This window comes from Mirounga leonina, unplaced genomic scaffold (assembly GCF_011800145.1).
Source record: "Mirounga leonina isolate KUSES-001 unplaced genomic scaffold, KU_Mleo_1.0 Mir_128, whole genome shotgun sequence".
Taxonomy (NCBI): Eukaryota; Metazoa; Chordata; class Mammalia; order Carnivora; family Phocidae; genus Mirounga; species Mirounga leonina.
In genome coordinates this window covers 5,304,553-5,322,833 of record NW_023270320.1, presented here as the reverse complement: position 1 = coordinate 5,322,833, position 18,281 = coordinate 5,304,553, and the positions used below count along the sequence as shown (strand labels likewise).

The following is an 18,281-nucleotide window of genomic DNA, read 5'->3' as shown; positions in this document are numbered from 1 at the left end:
TCTTTGACCTTGGCCGCAGCAACCTCTTTGACCTCGGCCACAGCAACTTCTTGCTAGACACATCTTCAAAGGCAAGGGAAACACAAAAATGAACTATTGGGACTTCATCAAGATAAAAAGCTTCTTGCACAGCCAAGGAAACAGTCGGCAAAATTAAAAGGCAACCTACGGAATGGGAGAAGATACTTGCAAATGTCTTATCAGAAAAGCTAGTATCTAAAATCTATAAAGAACTCATCAAACTCAACACCCAAAAAACAAAAAATCCTTTTAGGAAATGGGCAGAAGACATGAACAGACATTTCTCCAAAGAAGACATACAAATGGCACATGAAAAAATGCTCCACATCACTAGTCATCAGGGAAATACAAATCCAAACCACAATGAGATACCACCTCAAACCTGTCAGAATGGCTGAAATTAACAACTCAGGAAACAACAGCTGTTGGCGAGGATGCAGAGAAAGGGAAACCCTCCTACACTGCTGGTGGGAATGTAAACTGGTGCACTCTGGAAGACAGTATGGAGGTTCCTCAAAAAGTGAAAAATAGAGCTACCCTATGACCCAGCAATTGCACTACTTGGTATTTATCCAAAAGATACAAACATAGTGATTTGAAGGGGCACCTACACCCTAATGTTTCTAGCAGCAATGTCTGCAACAGCCAAAACATGGAAAGAGCCCCGATGTCCATTGACAGATGAATGGATAAAAAAGATGTGAAATATATATATATATACACACACATATATATTCCACTATATACTCAGCCATCAAAAAGAATGAAATCTTGCCATTTGCAACAATGTGGGTGGAACTAGAGACTATTAGGCAAAGCAAAATAAGTTAGTCAGGGGGACAAATACCATATGATTTTACTCAGATATGGAATTTAAGAAACAAAACATGAACATAAGGGAAGGGAAGGGAAGGGAAGGGAAAACAAGATGAAAACAGAGAGGGAGAAAAACCATAAGAGACTCTTAAGTATAGGAAACAAACTCAGGGTTGCTGGAGGGGAGGTGGGTGAGGGGATGGGGTCACTGGGTGATGGACATTTAGGAGGGCACTTGATGGAATGAGCACTGGGTGTTATATGCAACTGATGAATCACTAAATTCTACCTCTAAAACTAATAATACACTATATGTTAATTAAATTGAATTTAAATAAAAAATTAAAAAATTAATCATGTCCTGATATTTGAATAATATTTCAAAGTTCTTTTCAGTCAACACTTTAATAACCCACTGATTTCATGCATCCAGTATGGCTCTTGCTGTCAATCTGGCTCTTGTTCCTTGATAGGTGATCTCTTGTAGACTTCAGAATTTTCTATTCGCTGTCATTTTCAATTTCAGATTTGCTTTTCCTTTAATGCCCCGTTTTTAACATATGGTCCTTTCTAAGGTCATTTTCTTGTTTTTTAAGTCAAGAGAAACTTTCCTACTATCCCTTTAAATATTTCCTTCTATTTTAATTTTTCTCTACTTCTGGAAATGCTCTTATCTGGATAATGACAGTTCTATTCTTCTATCTCAATTTTATTATTTTATTTTCTCTTTTTTATTCTTTCCTGGGAGAGTTTGTCAAGCTGATATTACAAGTTGCTAATTCATTAAGTAGTATATAACCATCCTGCTCTTTTCCCATCTATTATGACTTATTTCTTGTTCACTTGGTTCTTTTTAAAGATTATTTTTTACTGTTATATTCTGCAAATAACTTCCTTTAGTTTTTGGGATAGCCAAACAATTTCAAAGTGAATTTATAAACATGCTTTTGACATATATTAAAGCAAAATTATAGTTAATGTGGGGTGTGGTTGTATTTTAATGTTTTTAACTATCATGTGGGCTAGGATCTGTGAAAACGAATGCCTGTAGACTCCAAAAATCAAACTGTTGCTGCTCCTCATAAAGGCAGAATGCAGTTAGGTCTAATTAAAGTAGTAAAAACTAGGGGCTGCAGGAAAACTAGTGCGTCAATAATAATTTGGGATATTAAAGATGCTTGTTAGGAAGAGTCTGTATTTGACAAGAGATTGTACTGGGGTCTTCTGCATTCAACAGCTGTCCCATAATGGTTTATTGAACCAACTTAATTTATAAAAGTCACAGTGTTTGCCACAGTTTTTTATTTTATTTTTTCAAATATAAGCATTTCACCTGTTTGGATGATATGTAAGTGCCATAGGAGGAGACTCATTGCTAGCAGTAACTTGAGCATTTTTATCTTTGTTCTTTCTCCTCGTTGAAACTAGAAAGTACTTCAGAGATCGTTGGTCTAAGTACAAGATACAAACGAAAGCCTCAACCAGGCACCACCCTAATCTGAAAATTGAAAATGTCAGTCTTGGGCGCCTGGGTGGCTCAGTTGGTTAAGCGACTGCTTTCGGCTCAGGTCATGATCCTGGAGTCCCGGGATCGAGTCCCGCATCTCGGGCTCCCTGCTCCTGCAGGGAGTCTGCTTCTCCCTCTAACTCTCCCTCCTCTCATGTGCTCTCTCTCTCATTCTCTCTCTCTCAAATAAATAAAATCTTAAAAAAAGAAAAGAAAATGTCAGTCTTTCCTTCCTTAACGATAAGCCCAATGTGTGTGGCTGTTGACAGTTTGTCCTCGAGCTCTCCCTGGTCGGCTCGCCGGCGCAGGGCGCCGGTTACCGAGCTAAGCTACCTCCAGGGGCAGCAGAGCGAGCGGAGAGCCCTCGGCTTTCTCGCGGCGCCGCCCGGCGCTTCCCTCTGCGGGTGCGCACCTGCCGCGCTCAGCCGTCCTGCGCGAGCTGCGCCTCCACCTTCCCGAACGCTTCAACTGCTGTTACAACGCCAGCCCGGCTCCAAAAGAGCGGAGCCATGTTCCTTCTTCTGGTCCTTCTCACCCGGCTTGGAGAGCTGCACGCAGGCTCGGGTAAGTCCAGATACTTGTTACCGCTTGCCATCCAGGCTTGCGGGGGGAGGAGGGGACTGTGTTCGCTTAGGGGACTGTATTCTTTGGTCCAGGCCCCAGACCCAGACCTTATCCCAGCCCACTTTCCCTACCCACTTTCTTCTTGACGTTCGCTTCGGCGTCCGTGGCCAAAAAAGCAGAGGCAGCCTCCAGGCAGAACATCTTTTCACGTCTCTGGGCTGGTATTCTTGTCTGTAAAACGGACAAAAATGAAATAATGGGGTCTTTTCCACAAACAGAATTCTGCTATTCTAGAAATAATTGCATCGCCATAAAGAACCTATTTGTCAATGATTTCCTAATTTGGTGACTGCTATCCTCCACCTGCTCTACTGAAAATTGCAGATCACTCTTGTAGTCAGTATTCTGTATCTTTCCCTGCAAATGATCCCATTTTCTTGCTGTACCTGTGTTTCTCTTTTGCACACCTCTTTCACAATACCATAGTTAGTTATTCAGTATTACCGAGCCAAACGGTCCAACTGCTTAACCGGGGATCTCTCTCTCTGTCTCTTCCTCTATGTGTGTGTGTCTGTGTGTAGAGATGGGGAGACAGAGAGAAAATAAAGACTTGACATCTTGACAAGGGCCAAGAAATTTGTGGGTAAGGACGACCAGACCAAAAACACAGTGGAAAGGAAGGGTAGATACATAAATTATACCAAAAAATATTGGGTAATGTAGAGAAACAAATGAGGGATTGGATTTAGAAATGGATAATGTAGGATTGTAGGTATCAAAATAACTTTGCTTATTTTTATTTTAGGTTCTCATAAAACATTTCTGCAGACCACAGTTCCTGAGAAGATTTCATCGTCTGATGCAAAAGGAAATCCAGAAAATAATGTAATTGGGAAATATTTTTATATCTTAAATTGTGTTAGGTTGCCTTTAATATCAAGACCAAAATTGTTGAATGGAGGCAGGAACAGAATTCTTAGAGGCAGAGCTGACAGCTGGAACTGGGTTCACAACAAGGAGCAATTTGAAGTGTAGGAATATGTGTGCCTCTGTATGTGTGTGTTTCTGTTGAGGTGAAGGATTTTACGGATGGGATCCACCAGGGCCAGGACGAGGGAGAAGCAGACAAAGTGCTTGACTCAGGCAGAAAATTTAAGGGAATAGCAAAAACCGAATTCCCCCAGGACCAAGATAAAGGTATGGCCGGTGGGGTGAGTCAGGGTCAGACACTGTCTTTCTTTAAAACTTGATAACTTGTTCATCATGGATTTTTTTTTGCACTAATTTTGATTGTCTAAAATATTGTATTGAAATAGTATTCTTTTTGTTTTTTTGATTATTGAATTTTCTAGTCCCCTACTCCTAGCCCTCATGATTTCCTCCAGCTACTTGCCTCAGCTTTCAGAGTCCCTGAGGAGCTAGCTGAAAGATGATCTGTTAATTAGCTTGTAGAGGAGCCTGCATATTATCCTTCTCTAATTCCCCAGAAAAATCTACTTCTCACATGGTTCCTTCTACTATAGGATAATCTAATGCTAGTCATAATTATGGGTCTCCAAATTAATTTTTTTCTTTTTCGTGGTTTTTAAAAACCTTCCTTCTGTGTTTTATATAAGGATACACTGTATCAGGTTTCTCCTTCCCTTGTTACCCCTAGTTCTCTGAAGGTAACCTCTCCTCCCCATATTCTGTTTCTTTACATTTTCTTCCTGTAGTAGCTGGGTTTCATTTACCACCCACACCCCAAACCCCACCCACCACCCACCAAGTGAATTCTTAGTCATCAAAGTATATGAGTGCTACTCCAGCTTTTTTTTTTTCTGATTGGAAAGAAGGGGCTCCGCTGGATTTCTTGTTTAGTTTCCTTCTTCCTGAAATGAATAATACCAACCCTCTCTCTCTATTATTGATCACTGAGGATATGATCTTTGAATTCCCCACTTGTCCAATCTCTAGCATGTTTAGAAAGTCATTTAATAATGTGAAAGTTTAGTGTGTTTCTTTTAACTATAACAATTTTAAAAGCCTCCTTTTAATATTTTTGCAACAGAAAATTATTCTTAATGTGGGATGTGTTTGTATTTTAATATATTCAATATAATATGAGGGCGGACCTGCAAAAGTAAGAATGCCTAGGAGGCACATAGAGACCTCCCAGATTTAAGAAATAAGAACATGGGTACCTAATTAATTTTGAATTATTTCTAATTGCCTATGCATATGTACATAAAGATAAAAAAGAGGTATTGCATGGGCATACTAAATAATTTTAAATACTAAAAATTATTTGTTGTTTATCTGAAACAAATTGTAAGTATTGTTGTCTAAGAAAAGAGGTGGAATTGAAACATAAGAAAAGCATTTATTTGGGGTCTCAGAATTGCATTTCAAGAAGCACAGATTCAGTAGCAACCCAAATTGTGTCCCCGCAGGGGACAAAAAAAAAAAAAAAGAGGTTTTTAAAACAAAAGAGAGTGCTCCTATATGTTGTTGACAAAGAATTTTGGTTAGTGTTGGTGGCAGAAAACTAATCTTGGCTGACTATAACTGGTTGCTAAGACAATCACTAAGGAAAGTCTCTTCCTATAGCAAATGCTTTATCTGAGTTGTTGGAATATCTGCAGTTTGGCCCAGTTCACAGCTTTGGCCTAGTGCAAAAGTTCATGGTTCCACCCTGTGAAAGCATGCATAAATCCCTTTTCCTTTATGGCCTCCTGGATCCATTTTAAAACCCCTTGACATAAGTGACTCCATTTCATTTCACCTTTCACAGTATCTAAATTATGTACCTCTTTCTTGAATTGTATTTCCCTGATGATTTGACTTGCCTTATCAATTTCTTGTTTTACAGAATTTGCTTATAAAACTCCTTGCAATTATTCCATTTATATTGTAACATAGTTTCTACAGTGGTCACATATAATTTATTTCATTCTTTTTCCCAATGAACATTTAGTGGTAAAAAAAAAAAACAACACTGGTCATTAGCATTGTGAAGTTAACAACTCTCATCATTGTCCTTAGCTTGCTTTGCATTCTTCACCATTATGTTGTATTTCTTTATCGACAGTCTTTTAAAAATTGTTCATTGGCAAAACCAGAATATTTTCATCAAATTTTATTGTCTTCTTCAACACTGCACGGGATGACTCTACTTCTTCCCATGCTGGAAAACTATTTAGTAACATCCAGATAAAAGAACTGAATTCTTCAAGGTATTAAAATATTTCGAAAGATAGAGCAAGTGCCATACTAATTATCCACTTCAAGTTGGAATTTCTTTTCTTGTTCATAAGAAATGTTTACCCTTTTGAGAACAGACTTGACACCAGAGGGATACATTTTGAGGACAGGGCTCAGTTCTTTCTTCAACACAATTTTATACAATGGAACATTTCAAGAACACTGTTTGCTCTTCTTCCAGTTTGCAAAATCCTATTGCTAAAGAGGTAACTCTGAAAAAGAAATACATAAGGCCTCACTTTGCGAGATTATGTAAAAAGTCAATAAGAATATTTTGGGCCTTGTTTTAGAATTAAAGCATGATTTCAGTGCTTTAAATAAACCGAGGATTCTCCCAACTGCACTTGTTCAAGAGAGCCAACGGGTTTAGTGAATGCAAGAGAATTGAAGAATACTGAACATCAGCAAAATCATAAAAATCTTTTAATCACTCACTTCAAACAGCTTAGATGATGAAGCAAGAAAGCAATAGCTTGACAATAATCTCACTGTCGAGAGAAAGGACATCAGGTGCTCTTTGATATGGCAAGGACAGCCAACACCTTCTTAGAATTATTCATGCTTTGCTTCAGTTTCTTTTTTTTCTTTCTCTTTTAAAAAAAATTATTTTTGCAAGAGAAAGAGAGAGAGAGAATGAGCATGGGAGAGAGCATGAGTTGGGGGGAGGGGCAGAGGGAGAAGCAGACTGCCCGCCAAGCAGGGAGCCTGATGAGGGAATCCCAGGACCCTGGGATCATGACCAGAGCTGAAGGTAGACGTTTAACCGACTGAGCCACCCAGGTGCCCTGCTTCAGTTTCAAATTAACATTTTCTGCATATTTATACAAACACCCACAAAAATTTGTACTTATATTACCTCCACAAAAGCAGTATAATTTTTCTTATTAACTCAATAAGGGAGTCTCTACACAAGTTTGCTGTTGTCTCTGAAGTCTTATTTGGAAGGGATTTTACTTTCAAATAGCCTTATAAGCAGGCTCTGTTCTCATGAGAAAAATGTTATGCAAGCAAAGAAAACATTTTTTCTGCATTGTGATTACTTGTACCTGGGGCTGTGCCCTAACAATTGACATGTGTAGATCTCTGATGACTTATGTAATTGCAAGAGAAGCCATTACATTCTTTAATTATCACAGTGGATTTCAACTGGGCACCTGAAATTTTGCTTGCAATTTTGGAATCAGAAAATAATTCTGGTAATTGTACATTCAAATAGTCATCTAAGTAGAAAGACTGATATGCAAAACCATTAGTGTCTGTTGCAATTCTTATATCTTTCGAATTTTTCTCAATCCAAAAAATTTGTTGCATCACCTTCTTTGGTACTATATGAGGAAATCACTCATCTCTTTTGCATAGCTGTTGGTGTATGTGGGTTTATATTTGACTTTCCACCATTTTTGATGTTAAATGAACAATTGCATACTGTACAAAGAGCTTCAAAAGGACTTTTTCTATACAGTTGGCAAACTGTATAGAATTTTGGCATTTAGGATTTAAATATACACAAAAATAGATAATAGTCCAAAATATTTCAAAAAGAATTGAAAATATTGAGTTTGATAATCTCACAGCTGTGTCGGTGAATCTGTCACAAGTCCAAACTCATAGCTAATCATTAATGAATTGAACCATTGAGAGGGCTGCAAACTTGTAAAATAAACAATAAACTTGATATGAAATATCAATATTTTATGATATAAAATAAACACTGAACTTGATATGTGATTCAAAAAAATAATGAGCTTCCAGTTTGCCTGTAAGGGCCAGTTGTAAACACAGTCTTCTCGAACAAACCCAGAGCTAATCTCACCTAAGATTTTGGGAAGGCTTGTGTTCAGGGATTGTGGCCTTTCAGAAGGGAGAGTGTTTAGGTATGGACATGCTCTCAGCTGTGTTAATGTACTTGGTGGAGTAAGGCTCTTGTTGATCACATCCTCAGTGGAGTGAGGCATTTACTGATGCTTCCCTAGTGCCTAGGGCTGTCACTGATTTGCTGACTCCAGAAGCTAGTTATTTGAGTGTGGCTGTTGGTGATTGGCTGATTTTTTGATTGTGCGTTCTGACCAGTTCTCTCTAACAGTGGTTAACTGTTCATGACTTGGGACTTTGGCCAGAGAAAGCCTTTCCCTTTCTTGAATATGAAAAATAAGTATTTTTAATTCTCAGTCTCTCCTTTTGGATTTCCCTCAGATAAGCCTACATGGAGAGTTGAGAGATCATATAGGTCTTTATTTCTGAAGGTATGATTTTTGGCTTGTGTCGCCATTTAAATGATTTAAACACCAGCTATTGTGGTGGAAAAGAGCTCTGACTATGAAAGTTTTGTAATTTATTGAAAAAAGCTGAATATAGAATATTTTGGGTGTTCTGACAAGGTCAGTACAGGGCATAGGATAAAAATTGTTAAATTAAGGACACGTCCATATGTACAAGATGCCTGGCAACTCACACACCAAGATCTATTTAGGAATGAAAAAGAAATAATTTACTTGCACATTTCTGAGTGTCCTAAATGACTTTTTTGAGTTAGATAAAGGAATTAAAGGCAGCTGAGGCCTGTTCCAAATCCTCACATGATTTGATCAAATATAACACTCATTACTATCTGTTACACAAAAAAAGAGGCCCACTTAGTTTAGTGGGCAAAGAAAGAAGTAATACTAATTGCTTTTCCTTTTGTTCTTTCTTCCTTGGTTTCTGGGCTGAAAAGTATTATGGTACAAACATTTTGCCCTAGAAACTTATATTAATAACAAATTGTGATTCCTCTTAAAGCCCAAATTGACTGAGCCAAGGCTATTTAAGGGAAAATTGGAACAGTAAGGTAGAGTCTCAGGGTATTCTCCAACATACCAAATGTATGCCACCTGAAGCTGCTCTTTAAAACCCCTTGGAACTTGATTATTATTAATATTCTTTGGTGTTCATGTCCTAGTATCTTATAGGGGTGGTGTAGTGTTTTCATGTTGCTTGGTTTTACTTACATAATAATGTTTGCGTACTTTTTCCCACCACAACCACCAGACTCCTAGTTCTGTTTTAGATGAATTTTGTGAATGATGGTGGTATACATAATTCCTTCCAGAAGAACAACCAAAATGAACAATATGAAAAATCTTTTTCATCATTCCTGCAACTACAAGTTTTACTAATAGAGCAAACTAAAGAAGACCTGTCCACAAATAAAATATGACCCAGAATATCTTTGAGATCCTCACATCCCCCCAACCACCCTGCCCCCACATAAAGCAGTGAAGGTGGGAAATTCATTAATTTCTGCTTAATTAGGAAGAATTATCACTGTGCTGCAGAATGTCCTCCAATTCATTCCAGCAGTCATGTAATATGTTCTTAAGTCAGTTTCTGTGATGAATTTGATTCAAATTTAGTGTTTTTGAAATACTACATTGAGGATTTTTTGGATCTCAGGTGCTGATGTATACTATGCTCCTCCAATTTCATACCACACTATGATTAATGGTTCCATCCAACCCCTTATTATTATATTTTTTCCCTTATTCCTAGTCCCCATTCCCATTTCCCTCTTCCATCCAATGATAACCATACCTGTGTACTTGATATATTTCTTTATATCTGTATATATATGAGATGTCCTTCAAGAGTCCTACTTCTTGATGTGCACCCTGTATAATTCCCTCCTCCTGAGGATCAGTGAGACCTGTAAATATGATAGGGTGGTCACTGCATTGATTAATTTATGTTTTTGAGACTCCATCACAGCTTTCTGGAGTGTTCCTCCACCTGACCCCAAAGAAAACACAAACTGCCATGCTGTGAACTGCCTATGCGGACCTCGTGGTAGAGGAACCATTGGGAGCATCTTTGAGCGGAAAGCAACCTTGGCATCCTTCCCTTTAACCCCTGACAAGTCATTGATCTTTTCACTGTCTCCATAGTTTTACCTTTTCCAGAATGTCATATAGTTGGACTCATCCAATAAATAGCCTTTTAAGATTGGCTTCTTCCACTTAGTAATATTCACTTAAGTTTCCTCCATGTCTTCTCATGGCTTGTTAGCTCATTTCTTTTTAATGCTGAATAATATTCCGTTTTGGGGATGTACCACAGTTGATCCATTCAATTACCAATAACATCTTGTTTGCTTGAAAATTTTGGCAATTATGAATAAAGCTGCAACAAACATCTATGTGCAGGTTTTTGTGTGTTTTTTTTCTTTTCATCTTTGGGTAAACACCAAGGATTGTGATCGTTGGATCATATGATAAGAGTATGTTTAATTTTGTAGGAAACTGCCAGACTTCTTCTAGAATGGCTATACTATTTTGTGTTCCTGCCAGCAACGAAAGAGAGTTCTTGTTGCTCCACATCCTTGCTAGAATTTGGTGTTGTCAGGATTCTGGATTTTGGCCATTGTAATAGGCATGTAGTGGTATCTCATTGTTTTAATTTCACTATTCACTAATAACTTATGATGTGGAATATCTTTTCATATGCTTATCTGCCATTTGTATATCTTTGGTGAGGTATCTGTTTGGTTCTTTTGCCCATTTTTAATGGGGTTGTTCATTTGAATTATAAGAGTTCTTTCTATATTTTGGATAACAGTCCCTTATCAGATGTATCTTTTGCAAATATCCCTCCCAGTCTGTGGCTTATTTTCTCGTTGTCTCAGAATTTAATCAATTAATTTCAATTTATTAATCTTTTATATCTTCCTAATTGCTATTTGCATTTCATTTAAGATATTTTTGCCTACTGCAGGGTTATATAATATATCCCAGTGTTTTTGTGTAGGAGCTTTATATTCCTTTCAACATTTAGTCTGTGATCTATCTGGATTTGTTTTTTCTATGAGATAGAGAAGTCAAAGTTCATTGTCTTTTCCATATGGATACTGAGCAGCATGTATGGAAGGGCATTTATCCTCCTCAGATTATAAAGGTAACTTTACTGAAGATCAGATAAATATATATTTGTGGCTCTTTCAGGATTCTTTATTCTGTGCCATTGGACTGCTCTTCAAAACTTTGGCCCATATTTCACTGCCCTAATTACTGTAGCTTTATAAGTCAATACAGGTTGGTGTAGGCACTCCTACTTTTTTTTTTTTTCATATTCTTGTCTTTACTATTCTAAGTTCAATCAACTTGTTCATATCCACAAATGACCTGCTATGATTTTACCGAGTTTGCCTGAATCTACAGATCAATTTAGGGAAAATTGAACAATATTGAGTCTTCCAATTCATGTACATGGTATATCTTTCCATATATTTTAGGTTTTCTTTCAATAAGTCTTAGTTTTTAGTGTAGATGTCTTGAAAATATTTTGTTAAATTTATTCTCAGGTTTTTTGGACATATTTTAATGCTGTGATAAATGGTGTTGTTTCTTTATGTTAATTTTCTAATTGCTACTTATATATGAATACAAGCTGGATTATCAAAAGTTGATGAGGCTTGTTTTATTATCCTTCATGTGATCTATTTTGATAAATGTTATATGTGCACTTGAATATTTCTTTTTCAGTGATTGCATGTAGTGTTGCATATAAGTCAGATAAGTTTAGTTGATAGTGCTGCCCAAATCTTTGTAGCCTTACTGATATTTCTCTTGGGGCCCTAATATGTAACTGATACAATTATAAAATCTCCACATATACTTTTGAATTGTATATAATTTTTTTTTTAGTTCCATCAATTTTTGTTTTATATATTTTGGAGATAGAATATTAAGTGTGTAAAATGTTTAAGATTGTAGCATTTTAACTTTTAATTGATGCTTTTATCACTGTAAAATGTCCCCCTTCATTTCTTGTAATTAATTTTGAATTATATTATATATTGCTTGCTATTTTTTCAAATATTTTTTACTGTAATCAACAATAAAAAACAGATTTTTAAAGCATAGTCTCTGTATACCTATACAGATACTTGTGTATGGATAAGTGAGTATATCGCTTAAGCAAAAGTTTCATGAAAAATATTCTTGATCTTACTTACAAAGCACATGTGATGCACTTTGATAATTTCTTTCTGTTGGAAAATAAGGGTATTTGTAGTCTACTAACTACATAATCTGCAGTTTAAAAAATCCTGATCTAGACTACCATCCAGTGGTGGTGGTTTGAGTTCTTGTAGACGGTCCACATAATCATACATACAATCATACATATATACATATCAACCTAATGTTGTCAGTTCTTCCATGAAGTCAGTGCTATCACAACAAAAATATTAAGTCTTTTTGTTTTTTACAGAGACAAACATTCTGAAATTTATATGGAAATAAAGTTACCTAAAAATAACTAATAGAGCTCTAAAGAAAAAGAACAGGGAGTGAAGATTTACTTTCTCAGATATTGATACTTAGAATAATTAAGACCAGTGTGGTATTGACACAAAGACAGAAAAATAGCCCTCAATAGTGGTCTTATATGTCTTCTGTTAGATATATTTCTGTGTATTTGATATTTTTGATGCTGTTGCAGATTATTTAAATTTTTTTTTAAGATCTTATTTATCCATCTGACAGAGCACAGGCAGGGGGAACAGAAAGCAGAGGGCGGGGGAGAAGCAGACTCCCCACTGAGCAGGAAGCCCGATGGAGGCCTCGATCCCAGGACCCTGGGATCATGACCTGAACCGACAACTGACTGAGCCACCCAAGCGCCCCGCAAATTATTTAATTTTGTAAATTTCAGTCTCTGTTGCTAGTATCGGATACACATTTGATTTTTCTATCTTGCTCAACTCTCTGATTAATTCAACTACTTTGTAGATTCTTTTGAATAACACAATCACATTATCTAAAAATACTGATGTTTTTACTTTTTTTTTTCCAGTCCTATGCCCTTGGTTTGTTTGGCTTTTTCCGTTGTCTTATTACTTTGCCTGGGCCTTACATACAGAGTTGAATAGAAATGATGATGGCAAATATCCTTTTCCCTTTCTGGATCTCAAAGAAAGTATTCAATATTACAGTGAAGTGAAGTTTTCTGTGGTGTTTAAGAATTTGTGTGAATATTTTCTGTTAGATAAATAGATGTTAAATTTTATCAAATGCTTTTTCTGAATCAAAATGATAGAGGTTTCTCTTTCATTCTATTAATCTGGTTGACTTTACTGAATTGATAGTTTGAATGTTAAACCAACTTTGAACACCTGGAATAAACTGAACATAGCTATGACACATTACTGTTAATATTTGTTAATATTTTAAGATTTTTGCATTTATCACATGAGAGAGTCTGACCTGAACTTTCTTTTTTTTAAAGTAACTTTGTCAGGTTTTGGTATCAAGGTAATGCTAGCCTCATGAGTTGAGGGGTAGTTAGTGGATATTTTTGTAACTTTTCTAACCTCATTTTTTTTGTGGTCAGTCTCATCAGGGTTTATCAGATTTATTCGACTTTTCAAAGAATCATCTGTTGGCTTTGTTGATATTCTCTGTTGTAATTTTAAAAAATATCCACTAGTCTCTTTTCTTTGGTTTTAATTTGCTGTTCTTATATAACTTCTTTTTAAAAATTAACATATCATGTATTATTTGTTTCAGGGGTACAGGTCTGTGATTCATCAGTCTTACACAATTCACAGCACCCACCATAGTACATACCCTCCCCAATGTCCATCACACAGCCACCCCATCCCTCCCACCCCCCACCACTCCAGCAACCCTCAGTTTGTTTCCTGAGATTAAGAGTCTCTTAAGGTTTGTCTCCCTCTCTGGTTTCTTCATGTTTCATTTTTCCCTCCCTTCCACTATGATCCTCTGTCTTGTTTCTCAAATTCCTCATATTAGTGAGGTCATATGATACTTGTCTTTCTCTGAATGACTTATTTCGCTTAGCATAATACCCTCTAGTTCCATTCATGTCGTTGCAAATGGCAAGATTTCATCTTTTTAATGGCTGCCTAATATTCCATTGTGTGTATATATATATATATATATATATATATATATATATATATACCACATCTTTATCCATTCATCTGTTGATGGACATCTAGGCTCTTTTCATAGTTTGATTATTGTGGACATTGCTGCCATAAATGCCCCTTCAGATCACTACATTTGTATCTTTGGGGTAAATACCCGGTAGTGCAATTACTGGGTCATAGGGTAGCTCTATTTTCAACTTTTTGAGGAACCTCCATACTGTTTTCCAGAGTGGGTGCACCAGCTTGCATTCCCACCAACAGTGTAGGAGGATTCTCCTTTCTCTGCATCCTTGCCAACATCTGTCGTTTCCTGACTTGTTCATTTTAGCCATTCTGACTGGTGTGAGGTGGTATCTCATTGAGGTTTTGATTAGCATTTCCCTGATGCTGAGTGATGTTGAGCACTTTTTCATTTGTCTGTTGTATATATTGCTTGCTATTAATATAGCTACATTGTCTTTCTTTTGGGTATTGTTTGCATGGTATAATTTTTAATCCTTTTATTTTCAGTGTTTTATGTTTAAAATGCTTCTCTTTTATAAAGTGTATAATAATTATTTTTAAAAGTTTATTTTATTTATTTATTTGAGAGAGAGAGAAAGAGCAAGCAGGGAGAGAGGGATCTTAAGCAGACTCTGTGCTGAGTGTGGAGCCCAGTGCAGGGCTGGATCCCATGACCCTGATATCATGACCCCAGCCAAAATCAAGAGTTGCCTGCTTAACCGACTGAGCCACACAGGCGCCCCATATAATTATTATTTTTTAAATCCATTGGTTTTTCTTAAATTTTCCTTTCCTCTGTTTATAATCCATGATGTGATTATTATTCTAATTTATCTTTTTAGGCTATTAGTGATGCATTCCTTTATTATTCTTTTAATGATTACCCTTGTGATTACTAAATTTATATTTTTACCACTGCCTGAATAACTCATGGACCTTGAAACTTTACTCCATTTATGTTCTTTTTGTCATTTTGCCATTGTTATATATTTTACAACTATGTATTTTTTTTAATGCAAAGAGCACTTACTATCACTGCTTAAAACAAATGATAGTCACTTAAATTTACCGAAAAAAAAAACCCTGTGGTTTTCATTCTCTTATATTTTCATGATTCTATCTTGTAGCTATTTCCTTTTTATTAAAAAGAACACAGTATTTTTAGTGTTTCTTTCAGTGCAGGTTTGCTGGCAATGAATTCTCTCATTTTCTCTTGTGAAGAAATATGTTTATTTTGCTTTTGTATCTGCTGGATATTTTTGCTGGATATAAACTCTTGGTTGAATATAATTTTCTTTCAGCACTTTAAAGATGTCTTTCCATTGCCTGTTGGTGTTCATTGTTTCTGTGGGAGACTTAGGCATACTCTATTTAAAAGTTTTTTGAAAGTAATGTGCCCTTTCTCTCTTGTTGCTGTTTAAATATGTGCTTTTGTCTTTTTGTTTTAGTTGTTTGAGTATGATATGCCTAGGTTTGTTTTCTTTGTATTCATTCTGTTTTGGATTAATACAGTATTTGAGAGTGTGGGTTGACATCTTTCATAACCTTTGGAAAATCTCAGGGATTAATTCCTCAAATCTATTTCTTTCCTGGTCTCTATCTTTCTCCTGTTTTTCTTGAACTATAATTACATAAATGTTAGACATTTTTAATGGGTCACACTTCTCTTATTTTCTTCTTTATATTTTTTTCTCTGTGCTTCAATCTGAATATTTTCTACTGATCTGTATTCCTGTTTACCAATTCTGTCTTCTACTCCATCTGATCTTTTCTCAAACTCTTTTTATTGAATTTTTAATAGCAGGTATTGCATTTTTTCTGCTTTAGAATTTCAATTTGTATATTAGATATTCTACCCGTCTGAAATTCTCTATATTTTTCTCACTTGAGTCATGGTTAATATACATATTACCTGTAGCTTTGTTATAATTCCCTATTTTTTACTTGGTTTTTGGTAATTTGATCCTGTTCTTTTGCATTTCTTATAATTTTTCATTAAAAATTGGTGTGTTAGTTTTCAAGGGATTGCATAACAAAGTAACACAAGCCATGTGGCTTAAGCAACAGCAATGTATTTTTCCACAGTTCAACAAAGGAGGCTAAAAGCCCAAGATCAGAGTGTTAGCAGGGTTGGTTCTTTCTGAAGACTGTGAGGGAGAATCTGCCTCAGGCCTCTCTCCTTGGCTTATGTAGATGGAGTCTTCTCCTTGTGAATCTTCACATGGCATTCCCCTTTGTGTATGTCTGTGTTCAAATTTCCCCTTTTTTATAAGGATACCAGTCATATTGGATTAAGATACACCCTAGAAACCTAACTTTATTACTTCTGTAAGGATCCTATCTTTGAATAAGATCATGTTCCAAGGTCCTGGGGTTAGGAATTCACATATAAATTTGGAAGGAGGAAGACAATTCAACCCAAACATTTAGATGCTGTGTATGAAAAGTTGTAGAAGCTCTAGGTGATGACTTTTTGAAGTTTTTTTTCTCTTCCTGTCAGTTTTGTACATTTCTTAATATTTAAATTCTAGGTTTTTTGTTTTGTTAGCTGTGTGGATTTAAAATTTTGTTGATGCTATCATATTCCACTTTATTTTTCATCATATTTGTTTAATAACAGGGTATTTTTAGAGGACACAATTCTCAGGATCCTCACCAGATTTCACTTATATACTCATTTCTAGAGTGTCATTCAAATGACTCTTGAGAACATTTATCTGTTGCAAAGAATCTTGTTCTGTTATAATACAAAGTTGAGGAACTGAAAACTTTTAAATGGCTATTTCTCTTGTTAAAATAATTTTTAAAAATTAGCCAGATAAATAATTTAGTGACTCATATTTTCTATTATCTTTTGGTGGGTTCTCTAGACATGTCTCTGCTCCCCCTCTATCCTCTCCTACATTCTATTCCAGAGGCATTTCATTGCTTATGTGGATAAGCAAAGTGCAATGGCACTTATTATGTTATATTGCTAGAGGTGTAGTGCATTTCTTGTACTGCTATATTTTAGGAGTGTTTCTTCCATGGGGTAGTATTTCTTTCATTTTAATTTTGGGAGGTCTGGGAGTAAACAAGTAATAGGTTCTTTCAAGTGAGGTGGGCGTCTTTGGTATTTGCCTTGGGCATAGTGAAGGGTGGTATATGTCTAAGCCAAAAGATAATAATCATCAGGTAAACTTCTCCCTCAGAAATGTTAGTTAGGGTGAATAAAGGCTTGTGGGGACTAGTATATAGTTCTCAATTTAGAATTCTGAGGCTTTGAATATCACACAGGAAGGGAAGCATATATAATGGTTATACATAATTATTAATTTTGTCAATATTTTTAAAGCATAACTCAGAAAATGCATTATTTAGCATATATTATTTGCAAGTATTATTACTGATATTTTGGATACTCATGTTACAGATTGCTTATATCATTACAATAAAAGGAAAGCCATATTTTGTCCATCTCACGAAACAGTAAGTAACTATTTTATCCTTTCAAATTTTAATTCTTTGTTTTTTTGATTTTTAAAAATGGGTATGAATAGAATCATTTCAATTCAAATGTGCATTGATATGTATATACATGTGATACTTATTGTATATTGATTATTGGGTAAAATCATAGGCATACAAAGATAAAACATGGTCCACAGTGAATTTATATATTCCGACAAACTAATGGAAAGAGGGAGAATTTTATTATAATATGGTATTATAATAAATGTGTAAACAGTATTCTTTGGAAATCAAGGAAAGTTTTTTGGAAAGAGGTATAAGATAATTTGTATCTCGAGAGAAGATACCTTATGAGCGCTCTAAAGAAATGAGGTAGTGTAGGGGGACATTCTGTTTAGAGGAAATCGTGTGCAAAACATGGAGGTATGAGACAGAGTCGATTCTGCGGTGGGCAGAAAGTCCATGTGAATTACTAAAGGATGTATTTCTGGAGGATAGAAGTAAAAGATTTTGGAAAGTAGGCAGGAGCCAGGTTGTAGATCTATAATGCCATGATAAGGATATTGGAAGCCAAAAATGTTTTTAAGCATGTACTTTACGGTCCCATTGAGAGTTGAGGCTGTTTTTAAAGAAGAAGTTGAGGTAAGGTGTCTAATTATGTGGTTATATAAGAGTTTAGGTGAGTGATGATGGTGGCTTGAACAATGGCATTGGCCATAGCACAGGAAAGAAAAATTCAGTAGACTTCAA

The 18,281-nt window shown here is 35.8% G+C and overlaps 1 protein-coding gene across 1 annotated transcript in view; it reads left to right on the top strand.

Moving 5' to 3' along the window:
• The first annotated feature begins 1,158 nt into the window (after window positions 1–1,158).
• LOC118009945 (disintegrin and metalloproteinase domain-containing protein 5-like) overlaps window positions 1,159–18,281 on the top strand; it is a 173,868-nt gene continuing 156,745 nt past the window's right edge. The window contains exons 1-3 of the mRNA XM_035003989.1: window positions 1,159–2,908; window positions 3,714–3,793; window positions 17,494–17,549. Of these exons, the coding sequence (XP_034859880.1) occupies window positions 2,854–2,908; window positions 3,714–3,793; window positions 17,494–17,549 (191 nt within the window). The 5' untranslated portion in view covers window positions 1,159–2,853. The remainder of the gene's footprint in view (window positions 2,909–3,713; window positions 3,794–17,493; window positions 17,550–18,281) is intronic.